The sequence below is a fragment of the Megascapheus bottae genome, chromosome 16 (assembly GCF_031878675.1).
Source record: "Megascapheus bottae isolate mThoBot1 chromosome 16, mThoBot2.hap1, whole genome shotgun sequence".
NCBI classification, from domain to species: Eukaryota; Metazoa; Chordata; class Mammalia; order Rodentia; family Geomyidae; genus Megascapheus; species Megascapheus bottae.
In genome coordinates this window covers 47,360,615-47,373,736 of record NC_143524.1, presented here as the reverse complement: position 1 = coordinate 47,373,736, position 13,122 = coordinate 47,360,615, and the positions used below count along the sequence as shown (strand labels likewise).

At 44.7% G+C, this 13,122-nt stretch overlaps 2 protein-coding genes across 2 annotated transcripts; one reads left to right on the top strand and one right to left on the bottom strand.

Annotated features, from left to right (window-relative positions):
- Positions 1–19: 19 nt before the first annotated feature.
- On the top strand, positions 20–6,472 carry Ndufc2 (NADH:ubiquinone oxidoreductase subunit C2). Its single transcript, XM_090348496.1, has 3 exons — positions 20–305; positions 4,347–4,490; positions 6,311–6,472. The coding sequence occupies exons 1-3, from the start codon at positions 137–139 to the stop codon at positions 6,358–6,360; spliced, it is 363 nt and encodes a 120-aa protein (XP_090204622.1). The 5' UTR covers positions 20–136; the 3' UTR covers positions 6,361–6,472.
- Positions 6,473–8,415: 1,943 nt separating this feature from the next.
- Thrsp (thyroid hormone responsive) lies at positions 8,416–11,249 on the bottom strand. Its single transcript, XM_090348493.1, has 2 exons — positions 10,679–11,249; positions 8,416–8,526 (listed from the first exon to the last, which is right to left on the bottom strand). Exon 1 carries the CDS (start codon positions 11,144–11,146, stop codon positions 10,697–10,699), a length of 450 nt encoding a protein of 149 aa, XP_090204619.1. The 5' UTR covers positions 11,147–11,249; the 3' UTR covers positions 8,416–8,526; positions 10,679–10,696.
- Between the last annotated feature and the right edge of the window lie 1,873 nt (positions 11,250–13,122).

The window sequence follows — 13,122 nt, the reverse complement described above, 5'->3', positions numbered from 1 at the left end:
CGTTGCACTGCCGCGTCCGCTGCCCTTCAGCGAGGAAACGGGGAGGAGGAGGCTGGTGTCTCAGGCCCGGGCGGAGGTCGAGGTGGTCTTGTCATTAGACGTGTGAGGCCAGGCCTCAAAGGGAAACGGCGTCACCATGATGGACGGACGGCCAGGCCGAGAGGCCTTAAAATTCTTGCCGGATGAGGCCCGAAATCTGCCCCCGCCAAAGCTGACCGACCCGCGGGTGATCTTCTCGGGCCTTCTGGGCTACGGCGCCAGCCTGTTCGACAACGCGCTCCGGCAGAGGCCCGTCCTGACGAGCGGTGAGGCTGTGCGGGCCACGGGGTCGCAGGGCCTCGGCCGCCGCCGTGGGGCGCCCGGGGGCGGGGGACCTACTGGATCGGGCGCCTGGGCCGTCCTGCCCGTCCTGCGCCGTGCGCCCCAGCGTCGTTTAACCTGACTCGTGTTTTGCTTGAAGAAGCTAAGAAGCGAGTTTGCAGGACACAGGGCCACCCCTGTCCATTTCCTCTGGGCAGATACGAGCGCTCTTCTCTAAGCCAGGCACTGCTGACACGGGTACCATAACATGGAGATCTCAAAAGAGCAGTGCGGGGAGGAGGGACCCGCACACAGTTGAAGAGGTTAAACCAGCTTGCCCTTGGTCACATGGCTAATCGTAGTCGAACCCGTTTCTACATCTCAGGCTTCCTGGGTATAACAGTATTCCAGGGATTTTGTTACAATGCAGATTATGATTTAATAAGCTTTGGAGGAGGAGCCTGGTGTTGTTTATGGTCTTCCAGGTACTAACTCGGTACTGTGGCACACACCTGTAATCCTCGCTAGTCAGGAGTTTGAGTACAGAGGGTTGTGGTTCAAAGCCAACCTGAGTAGAAAAGTCCCTGTGACTCTGACCCCAAAATTACCAATAACGAGCAAGGCTAAAGGTGTGGCTCAAATGGTAGAGCACCAGCAAGGAAAAAAAAAAAAAGCCAAGCTAACACTACTACTCTTAGTCTATACTTAGGAGGCTCAACACTGAGCAAGGTGTATTTCCTATTATGTCTCTGGCCTTCTGTCAAACGTACCTTGATAATTATTGATAGAGTACCTGTAGTGAGACCTAAGGATCTCTTTGGAGGAGGTGTTTTTGAACTCAGCTTTGATTATTAGGCAGAACTTAGAAAAATGAGCATTCTAGGTGTTTGGGGATAGAAGCAAATAGGAGGGGCATTTGATTTTAGTGTACCAGTAGGGTAATGAAATGAGGCTACAGAGATAAGGCAAGAATCTTAGAAGCTTTTGAGAGCTTGTACAGTGATCAGAGCTGTCCACAGTGTGAAACATGAATTGAAGCTGAGCAGCACAAAGAGAAAGAATGGACTTAGTGGCTCAACTAGGAAATTACCTCACTTGAGCTTCTTTCTATGTCATGACTTCCAGTCATGACAACTCAGCCTATGAAGCTGCAATGCTTAAATAGTGAAATTTCATCTCTTTATACCTGATCCCTTAGTACAGAATGAGCTCTGGCCATTTCCATCTCTGAGGACATGAGGTTGTCTCCCTTTTACCCCACATTTGGCCAGACCTGTCCTAGGTATAATGAAAAGAACTCCATCTGGGAGTTCTGTAGCTGTGTTCCACTGCTTTCCAGCAGAGTCATTTTGGATATTGAGAGCCAAAATCTTCTCATTTACAAAAAATTAATTTGTATATATTGTGGGAGTGAATGAGGTTCTATAGGTAAAATATCTAACACACAAAAGGTGTTGGACAAGTTCCTTTTTCTTATGATGAATTGTTACAGAGTTTACCATTTCTTTGTTCAACACTGAATTTTTCTCTGGGTTACTTATTGGGTATGTGGGATGAGAAACACCACTCTTGTCCAGTCAGGAAGGCAAACAAGTAAATAGTCCATTACTGGTCTCTTCTTGATAGGTACATACCTTGATAGAGACAGAATGAATAGAGTGCTTTGGGAGAAAGAAGTGATGTAGATGGGAGGAAGAATGTTCTAGAGGAAGTAAAAGTTGACCAAAATATGAAATACTCTCATTTCATTCTTGACAATTTAGCATTTCTGAAAGAAGAGCACAGTAGTCGTTTGGTTCTGGGGATCTTTTCTTTTCTTTTCTTTTTTTGTCCCTGGGCTTGGACTCAGGGCCTGAGCACTGTGCTTGGGTTTTCTCAAGGCTGGAGTAGGATGTCCATATAGGAGTGTCAGAAGATAAAGGTAGAGGAGTGATGCATGAAAGGTCATATTCACCATTTGGACTTCTTTGGGACACAGTTAAGGGATACAGGGAACTAACAAGATAGGTTTACATTTCAGTGAAGTTCTTCATGATGGAGTAAAATACGGCATCAGAGTGGAGTAACTCTGTGTGAAAGGGAAAGAGTAACTAATGCAAAAGACATAAGCTCCTGGGCGGAGATTTGGCCTAGTGGTATAACGCTTGCCTAGCATGCACCAAGATCTGGATTTGATTCCTTGATACCATATACTTAGGAAAAAGCCGGTGCTGTGGCTCAAATGGTAAAGTTCTAGCTTTGAGAAAAGCCCAAGGACAGTGCTCAGGCCCTGAGTTCAAGCCCAGGGACTGGGGGGAAAAAAAGATATAAGCTCCTGAAGTCAGGAAAAGAGATTACTAAGTAGACTTCACCATACTCAGTGTCTGGTTATAAGAAAAAAGACTAGAGTAAAAGGTAATTACTGCTTATGACTTGGGTTCCTGTCCTTTGAGATAGGCCAAAGTATGAAAAGGAAACAAATTTTAGTTGGGTTGGGGCTATTCACATTCACATATCTGTAAATGTATACATTGAGCTCAAACCCATGACTGGCAAAAAAAAAAAAAAAAACAAAAAAAACTACAAGTCCAATCAGGCCGGGAGTTTGGCCTAGTGGTAGAGTGCTTGCCTAGCAGGCACGAAGACCCGGGTTCGATTCCTCAGTACCACATACATAGCAAAAGGCCAGAAGTGGTGCTGAGGCTCAAGTGGTAGAGCTCTAGCCTTGAGAAAGTCCAAGGACAGTGCTCAGGCCCTGAGCCCAAGCCCAGGACTGGCAAAAAAAAAAAAAAAAAAAAAAAAATCAGCTTGTGTTTTAAGTACTGGTGGCTCATGTTTGTTGTCCTAACTGTATGGGAGACTGAAATCATAAAGAACAAAGTTCCAGGACAGACCAAGCATAAACATAAGACCCTCTCAACCAATAGCTGGATGAAGTGTCTTGCACCTATTATTCTGATATATGGGAAGTCGGAATAAGGATCAAAGTTCAGATTAGCCTGCACATTCTCCATTCAAAGAACAATAAAGGAAAAAAATGGCTTAGGGCATGACTCAAGAGGTAGAGCACTTTCCTGGCAAGCTTGAGGTCCTGAATTAAACTCCCGAGCACCAAAAACAATGAACAAAAACCCCTGTGCCCCGGTCCTGTTGCTTATGTTTGTAATTCTGATATTTAGGAGGCTGAGATCTAATGATTATGGTTAGAAGCCTGGGCAGAAAAGTCCCCGAGACTTATATTTCCATTTAGCCATCAAAAATGTTAGACTAGAAGTGTAGCTTATCGTATAGCACCAGCCATGACCTGAAAAAGCCAAGCGAGAGCACAAAGTCTTGAATTCAATCCCTGGTACTTGTGTGGATAGATAGATAGCCAGTGTAGAATGTGTAGCTTGGCCATGTAACATTAGCCTACTAATCTCAAGGCCTTGATTTCTGCTTTAAAAAAACAAACAAAAATAACAAAAACTGGTGCTGTGGCTCGAGTGGTAGAGCACTAACCTTGAGCTGAAGAGCTCACAGACATGCCAAGGCCCAGAGTTCAAGCCCCACAATGGACCAAAAACAGGCAACAACAACAAAAGAATGAGATCTAAGGATCATGGTTCAAAGACAGCCTAAGTCAAAAAGTCTAATTAACCACAGAGAAATCAGAAATGGAACTGTGGATCAAGTGGTAGACTGCCAGCCTTGAACAAAAAAAGCTAGGGAAAAGCATCTAGGCCCTTGACTTCAAACCCTAGTCCTGGTTCACACACAAAAAATCTTGGAAACAGGGACCGGGAGTTTGGCCTAGTGATAGAGTGCTTGCCTAGCATGCACGAAGACCCGGGTTCGATTCCTCGGTACCACATACACAGGAAAAAGCCGGAAGTGGTGCTGAGGCTCAAGTGGTAGAGCTCTAGACTTGAGAAATCCCAAGGACTCAGTCCCTGGGTTCAAGCCCAGGACTGGCAAAAAAAAAAAATCTTGGAAACAATAGCATAAGAGTCGATTACACACTTGAACTGTTAAAAAAAGAAAGTAATTTTTATATACATTAACTAATTTTTAATTTGTAATTTTAGGTTTGCATCGCCAGCTTTTATATATTACATCCTTTGTTTTCGCTGGATATTATCTTGTAAAACGTCAGGAGTATATTACTGCTGTGAGGGACCACGACATGTTTGCATATATTAAAGCACATCCAGAAGATTTTGCTGAAAAAGGTATTTCATTTTCCCTGATTCATTGTATCTGTGATATAGCCTCAGGTACTTTTTTTGTACCAATGGCTCCTCCATCTTTCTCTTGAGCTCATATGCCCTAGAGTGGACTACAGGCCCACCCTACAGCCCTTTAACTTGTGATCCTCCCACCTCTGCCTTTATTACCCTGGCATAACATCTCCTTGAATTCATTCTTCGGATTTCTGACTGCCACCTCTGTACCTCTGCTTTCCCTTGGACAGTAAGTGAAACTCATGTCCCCTCTGCCTTCCCAAAGCATTTGCTCAGCTTTGAAATCTCTTTTCCCATGGCTTTTACCCTGGTGAGGCCTTGATAATCTCTTGCTTGAACTGCTGAACTTGTCTCTATTTCATTACTGCCTTTGGTCTTACTTCTGTTAACAACAGTTCTGATTATACCTCTACTTAAAATAGCTGTTGAAATTGGGTACTGGTGGCTCACATCTGTAGCTACTCAAGATGCTGAGATCTGAGGATCAAGATTCAAAACTAGCACGAGCAGGAAAATCCATGAGACTATCTCCAAAAAGCTAGAAATGGTGCTGTGGCTCAAAAATGGTAGAGTATTAGCCTTGAGCACAAAAGCTCAGGAACAGTGACTGGCACAATAATGGATGGATGGATGGATGGATGGATGGATAGATAGATAGATAGATAGATAGATAGATAGATAGATAGATAGATAGATAATAAAGCTGTTTATTGCCCATGGGATAAAATGCAGACTTCTTAAGCTGACGTATTTCCTGTTTTGGTACCATTCCATGTTTGTCTTCCCTTCTGGACTGTAACCCCACCTTTATCCCCAGCTTCTAGCACAGAGCCTTCACAGAGCAGGTAACCCCGCCTTTTCTCCCATCATGCATCTCTTGCAGGGTGCTGCCAGGAGAATCCTAGCTGAAAGGTGAAGGATTAAACAGAGTGGCAGGGATAAGCTAGGAGGCCAGCAGTTGGTGTAGCCTAGCTCTGTGTATACTGTCTCAGTGCAAGAAGCTTGGGAAATATTTGTCCTCAGACTGCAGGTATTACTTTGATTGTGTCGTACCTTCCTCCTGATACATTCTTTCTCCTCTGGCCCCAGTTCCTGCATGTTCACAAAGCAAATTACTGTTCGGGACAATAATTTCCCTCAGCATATATTGAATGTAGGTTGGTTATTTTCAAGGTAGGGTCTTTGTGCCCCAGCAGCCGTGAGTTGCAGTCCCCCTACTTTGTGCTTCCCCAAGTCTATGGGGATAACTGGTACACCTCACTCAAAGACCAGCCATCCATTAAGATGGAAGCCTGAAAACTTTAATACCTGGTCTGGCCTCGAACCTCAATTCCTAGTCTCTCCCTCCCAAGTAGCTAGGGCTAGAGGCTTGAGCCACTGAGCCTGATTTAGATATGCAACTTTTATTTATTTATACAGTGTTGAGGATTAAGCCAAAGGCCTGTAAATACTTAATAAGTACTCTGTCTCTGAGCTATATCTCTGGCCTAAGAAATCAATTTTTTTTTTTCTTTTTTGGTGCCAGTCCTAGAGTTTGAACTAAGGTCCTGGGTACTATCCCTTAGCTTTTTCATTCAAGGTTGGTACTTTACCACTTGAGCCACAGCTCCACTTTCAGCTTTTTGGTGGTTATTTGAAGATAAAGAATTCTTGGACTTTCTTGCCCTGGCTAGTTCCAAACCATGATCCTCTCGGATCTCAGCCTCCGAAGTAGAAAGGATTAGGTTTGAGCCACTGGTGCCTGACAAGAAGTGCAACTTTTAAAACATAGTTTTAAAATAATTCTTTCATGTTCTTTACTTTCATAGAAAAGAAAACTTACAGTGAAATTCTTGAAGAATTCCATCCAGTGCGTTGAAATCTCCGAAAACTGACTTCTATTTCTGAATATTATAGAACATGTTTCCATGACAGCTGATATTTGTTAATCTAAATGTTAATACCTGTAATTAAAATAGTTATCATGGCTACTCTGACTCTAGAAGTTTTTTGTTGCTGTTTCTTTGGCATTGCTGGAGTCTGAACTCCGGCCTCACTCTTCATAGGCAGTGGTACTTCAGAGCCGTGTCTCCAGCCCTTTATCATGCAGGATTGGAGTGGGGAGGTGGGTGCTGGTTCTGGGACTTGAACTTAGGGCTGGGGTGCTGTCCTTGAGCATTTTCACTCAAGGCTATCGCTCTGCCACTTAAATAACAGCTCCACTTCAGGCTTTTATGGTACTTTCCTGCCTGGGCTGTCGTAAAACCACAATCCTTAGATCTCAGCCTCCTGAATAGCTAAGATTGCAGGCATGAGCCACCAGTGCCTGGCTCTTCCCGATTAGTTTTAAGATTGAGTCTGGTTAGTACTTGGGTGTCTGCCTAGCCTGTGAACCACTTATTTTATTTAGACTTGCAGATTTTAGCTGGGATGACAGCTTCATGCTACTACTCCCCCCAGTTTCTTTCATTTGAGATGGAATCACGAAGGTTTCTGCATAAACTGGCCTCCTACATAGTGTAAGATGACAGACTCAAGCCACCTCGCCCAGCTTTTTTGCTCATCACTTGGAGATGAGTCTCATAGACTTTCCTGTGTGGGCTGGCTTTGAACCATGATCCTTAGATCTTAGACAGCCGACTTCCTTTTCTGTCTTTTTATTTACTATTTATTGATTTGTATTTGGTCGGGTGTGGAGCTTGAACTCCACAACCTAAGCTCTTCAGCTCAAGGCTAGTGCTTTACTATTTTGAGCTACAGCACCACCTCCAGTTTTTTCTGGTGGTTAATTGGAGATAAGAGTCTCATAGACTTTCATGCCTGGGATGTCTTTGAATTGCAATCCTTTTTTTTTTTTTTTTTTTTTTCCAAGTCCTGGGGCTTGAACTGAGGAACTGAAAACTGTTCCTGAGCTTCTTTTGCTCAAGGGTAGTACTCTACTACTTGAGCCACAGTGCCATTTCCAGCCTTTTCTGTTTATGTGGTCTTGAAGAATTGAACCCAGGGTTTCATGCATGCCAGGCAAGCACGCTACAATTAAGCCACATTCTTAGCTCTACTTTTCTGTCTTTTTATAATACAGCAGGTGATTCTAGGGTTGAAATATTCTTACCACTTGGGCCATAGCCTTAGTCCAAAGCTGTTATTTGTCGTTTAATCAAACCCAAAGGCTCATCCCCCAAATTTCAAGTTTAGATTTTTGTAATCAGATTAAGTTTTAGAGATTAGTAAAACACACACAGACACAGTTATATACATGATTCCAAACTGAATGGCAGTATGCATATATCAAATGTTTTCTGGCCAAAATCCAAACAATTCTGCTAGAATGCCACTTGCTTAAAAAAAAAAAAAAGAAAGAAGAAACTATGTCAGAGAAAGGGCTTTAGAAAAAAGAAAAAAGATGTGCAAAGAGATGATTGGCTTGGGTTTTTATTTTTTTTTATTTGCTATTGCAATAAATAGGTTTATGGTTCACCTGTACAGACCGCTCCAGTGATCAGCAGGTATCAGGTGAGCCACTTACCTATCAGTTGAAGATAAAAGGCTAGGAATAGAGAAAACACACAAAGGAGGGCGAGAGAAAAAGAATCAGCCTATTATTAACGGCTCTCATATGTCAGGTGTTTTTGGTCCGTCTTGTCTCTTAGTGAGGTAGGTAGCAGTGTTCCTATTTCACACTTGAGGGAATTTAGACACTGAATGAATAGCTTGCTGAGATCATACATTGGATAACTAACTGCCAAGAAGAGGGATGTAAGCCTCAGAGTTAATACCTCTGCTCTTTCACTGGTCCACACTAACATCCAGTCCCTCTTGAACCACACTGGTCACCATCCTGAACTGCATGAGGGAGTTAAAAATAACAACAAACATCCCCAGGTGAGCCAGTGACTGGACTCCATAAATTGGTGCTGGGAAGAAAGTCCAGAAGCCGCCTTTGCTTCTAGTTGCAGATCCTGTCTTGCTGTTCTCCAGGCAGGTGAGCTGCTTGCTGTGAGTCATCCCAGCTTCCTTCTCTCGGGGAAAATGACCTGTGGAGAGCCTAAAAATTCAAAAAGCCAAATAAGTATAAATGCAAACAATTCAAGTGCTGTCACATGCCTATTGAAGTAGAACTAGCAGTGGAAAACAAATGACACTGCTGTTGGAAAACTGGCAGCACTTCATGTCTGAAAGGTCAAACACTATCCTGGGATCACTCATCTGACTTCTCTATGTGTGTGTGTGTGTGTGTGTGTGTGTGCGCGTGTGCGTGTGTGTGCGCGTGTGCGTGCGCGCGCACACACACACACTTTTGGCTTTTGGAGGTGTCTAATTGGAGAAAGTTTCATGAACTTTCTTGCCCGGGCTGGCTTCAAACTGCGATCCTTAGATCTCAGTCTCCTGAGTAGCTAGAATTACAGGCGTGAAGTACTAGCAGCACCTGGCAGAATTATTGCCAAATTATTAGAGAATTATTGAATGGGATTTCTACCCTTCTGCTGATTCCAGAATCCTATCCCTAGCTGGGACTGCAGAATTCTGAGACTGTGAAGGTAGAGAATGAAGCCAGAGTTAGATCCAGATTTTGCAATTTACTGTAGCTTGTTATCTCTAGCTTGTTTTACTTCTTGGGGCTCCAAGTTGTTTTCATCTGTTAAAGATAATAATTCCATTAGATAATTAACAGGCAAGAGATTTACACATGACTAAATGCTAGTTGTTACGTTTACTATCCTTATAATACACCGAGGAGATGGGAGCTCAAAGCCAAGGCCTTATAGCTCATTAGTGCTGGAAGCAAGACAAGACCTAAAGGCTCAGCTCCCTTGAGGCCCCTGGCTCAATTCAAGAACCTTTGGAAGGCAGCCCAGGAAGTCTCAAGGGGAGCAGAAAACAGGGTTGAAGTTCAATTTGGCTTTGTGCTGGAGAAAATACCTGTAGCAGTTTTTTCTGTAGGCCCTGGGGGGGAAGTTGCCATTTTTATTCTTCATTATACTAGAATAGCAGTGTAGATATGATGGGTAGAACACTCAGCTCAAAGATGGAACCTACCCTGCTTTTTTTTTTCCTCCAGTTACTGGTTTCAGTATGTTGCACAGGCTGGCCTTGAACTTGAAATCCTTCTGCCTTAGCCTCCCAAGTCTTGGGACTACAGACATGTACTATACTTGGCTCTTGTCTTGCTTTTGTTCTCTTACTATATGCATTTGAGTCATTTTGCCTCTCTGGCTCTAATTTCTTCCGTTTTACTTTTTGTTTTTTTTGGTTTTTTTTTTTTGGTCAGTCATGGGGCTTGAACTCAGGGTACTGTTTCTTAGCTTTTGCATTTAAGGCTGCCATTCTACCACTTGAGCATGTCTTTGCTTCTGGCTGGCTTAATAGGAGATGAGTCTCACAGATTTTCCTACCCTGCCTGGCTTCATTCAACTCATGAGCCTCCTAAGTAGTGAGGATTACAGGTGTGAGCCACCGGTTCCTAGGCTCTAATCAGATTTTTTTTTATTTTTTTGTGGCGGGGGTGAGGGGACAGCCCTGGGGCTTGAACTCAGGGCCTGGGCACTGTGCTTCCTTTGCTCAAGGCTAGCACTCTACCACTTGAGCCATAACACCACTTCCAGCCTTTTCTGTGTATGTGGTGCTGAGGGATCGAACTCAGGGCTTCATGCATGCTAGGCAAGCACTCTACCACTAAGCCACTTTCCTAGCCCTCTAATCCGATTTTTTTTTTTTTTGCCAGTCCTGGGCTTGAGCTCAGGGACTGAGTACTGTCTTTGGACTTTCTCAAGGCTAGAGCTCTACCACTTGACCCTCAGCACCATTTCCAGCTTTTTTCTATGCATGTGGTACCGAGGAATCCAACCCGGGTCTTCGTGCATGCTAGGCAAGCACTCTACCACTAGGCCAAGCTCCTGGCCACTCTAATCCGATTTTTAAAGAAGGCAACTGAAAGATTTATGTCTGTTCAACTCACATACTTACATACATTCATGCTTATGAATAAATGCATATATACACACACACATAACAGGCCACTCGCTGAGTTCCATTAAGGCTCATATTCACCAATACCAAGTTAGATGCCAAGTAAGGCTGGCCCAGTCTCCAGTGCTCCCAGGTCTGCATCCTTTGATGTACCAAAGCGATACCACCACTTCCTCTCCCCCTCCCCCTCCCCTACAGCTCTCAGAGGACTCTAGTATGACCACCATTACCTTCCTAGGGTCCAAGGCCTACAGGACCTGGCCTGTCATTTCCTGGTACCTCCTTGTCACCTCCTGGGCTTTCAGGGTAAGGTGGCTCAGGATGTGATGGAGGTTGGAGAAGTGCAGGTAGAACTGGGCCTCCAGGTCCAGCTCCGGGACCCACTCTCCCTGGGCCTCCACTCTCTCGGTCACTTCATTCTCAGCCTTGTTGGTTTGGCCACCTCCCACCTTGGCCTGCCACTCTTCCTTGGGCAGCATCCCGTGTTCCACTTCCACGCGGACAGTCTTGAGCATGGTGAAGTAGGTGTAGAGATCGGGGGCGGCCTCCTGGGCCTGGTCCCCAGGCTCACCCAGCTGTACATCCCGCAGGAGGCTGGGTATCATCACCACTTGCTCCATATTGCGAACCACAGCTGAGTACCGGTCCATGACGGTCAGCAGGCAGTTGTTAGGGTAGCGTTTGGTCAACATCTGCATGGTTGTCTGCTTCCACAGTCTGAGTCTGGCTGGCTGTTTCAGCTCTATTTCTAGGCTTTGAATCTGAAGGCCGCTCAACAGGATGCCAAGGCTCAGAGGCTGGTTCAAGGCAGCTCCATTTTAAGCCAATCCCAGAGAGTGGGAGCCAGTGTCTGCATCAGGTGATCCATCTGGCCAGGGATAGATCTGCCAGCCTTCTGCTTGCCATGTCAATGTCACATGACTCACTCAGCAAGAGCTCAGCTCTTCCTTCAGGACCTTGCAGTGCCAGATAGAGCCATTTCTTGCCAACTGCTTACTGGACAGCAGGGCAATGACTAGTTCTTCCAGGTCACTTGCAGTCAGGCCTTTTTGCTGCCTGCCAAGCTTGGTCTCTGAAAGCTCAGCACTCGCTTCCTCAACCTGGGTGCCTCATTGTGAAAGGAACAAGGAGGAAGAGCCCTGAAATAAAACCCCATAAATGTAGGCAAAGAGCACTAGAGTCAGGACTAGACGACCAGCAGAAAGGGATTGGGCCATACTCAGGGCCTGATGAGCTTTTTTTTGGGGGGGGAGGGGGCAGGGGGACAGGTCATGGGGCTTGAACTCTGTCTGGGCGCTGTTCCTGAGCTCTTCAGCTCAAGGCTATCACCCAACCTTGAATGAAGCCCCCCTTCCTGTTTTCTAGAGGTTAGTTGGAGATAAGAATCTCAGGTCCTTTTGTGCCCATGCTGGCTTTGAACTTTGATCCTCAGATCTCAGCCTTCTGAGTAGCTAGGATTACAGGCGTGAGCCACTAAGCTGGCCTGATGAGCTTTCTTTAGAGAATGCTTTTTCTCCATGTACTTTACTATAAACACAACTCTTTGCAAGGCACATTAGCTAGGTATGACCTCAATAGATAAAATTGCTTCCTAACTTGAATAGAAAAGTCTTTTTTTTTAAGCAACATATTAAGTTAAAGAATTTAATTTTTCTGAACCCTGTAATCTTAGCTACTTAGAAGACTGAGATATGAGGATCCCAATTCAAAGCCAGTGTGGGTAGAAAGCCAAGACATTTATCTCCAATTAACTAGCAAAAGCCACGAATAGAGGTATGGCACAAGTGGTAGAGTACTAGCTGGAAAAGGCCTTCTGTTAAAGTCCCAGCACATGCATACACAAACTAAAAAAAGAAGAAAGAGAAAGGGGGGAAGGGAGAGATAGGGAGCAGAGGGAGGGAGAGAGAGAAAGAAAGAAAGAAAATTTTACTTTAGGGTCTGAGGATATGGTTTTACAGTTGGATACCTGGTACTTATCTAGCATACAGCAGGCCATGAATTTGGTTTCCAGTACACATACACACACAATTAACTGCAACAATATTTGATTAACTCACTTGTAGCCCTCAAACATGCTTTTGACCTTTACTAGGAAAAAAAAAAAAGAAATTCTCAAATATTTTCTACTCAAGAAAACTGGGAAGGGACCTGGAGTGTGGCCTAGTGGTAGAGTATTTGCCTAGCATGCATGAAGCCCTGAGTTTGATTCCTCAGTACTACATAGACAGAAAAAAGCTGGAAGCTATGGCCCAACTGGTAGAGCACTAGCCAACTTGAGAAAGCCCAAGGATAGTGCCCAGGCCCTGAGTTGGAACCCCAGGACTGGCAAAAGAAGGAGGAGGAGGAGAAAAGAGGGAGAGGGAGAGGGAGAGGGGTGTGGAAGAAAGAAAAAAGAAAAGAAAATGGGAATCTAGATGCTGGTGGCTCAGGCTTGTAATCCTAGCTAATCAGGAGACTGAGATTTGAGGTTCAAAGCCAATCCAAGCAGGAAGGTCTATGAGACTTTTTTTGTCGGTCATGGGGGCTTGAACTCTGGGCCTGGGTGCTGTCCCTGAGCTCAAAGTTACCACCCTACCCTGTGAGTCTCAGTGCCACTTCGCTTTTCTATAAGAGTCTCAGGTCCTTTTGTGCCAGGCTGGCTTTGAACCTTGATCCTCAGATCTCAGCCTCCTGA

What these genes read in the sequence shown, in the direction of transcription:
- Thrsp (XM_090348493.1), bottom strand. Translation starts at nt 11,146, where the DNA reads ATGCAGATGTTGACCAAACGCTACCCTAACAACTGCCTGCTGACCGTC.
- Ndufc2 (XM_090348496.1), top strand. Translation starts at nt 137, where the DNA reads ATGATGGACGGACGGCCAGGCCGAGAGGCCTTAAAATTCTTGCCGGAT. An exon ending in GAGGCCCGTCCTGACGAGCG is followed by an intron (nt 306 to 4,346) that starts GTGAGGCTGTGC and finishes TTGTAATTTTAG; the next exon opens with GTTTGCATCGCCAGCTTTTA. An exon ending in AGAAGATTTTGCTGAAAAAG is followed by an intron (nt 4,491 to 6,310) that starts GTATTTCATTTT and finishes TTACTTTCATAG; the next exon opens with AAAAGAAAACTTACAGTGAA.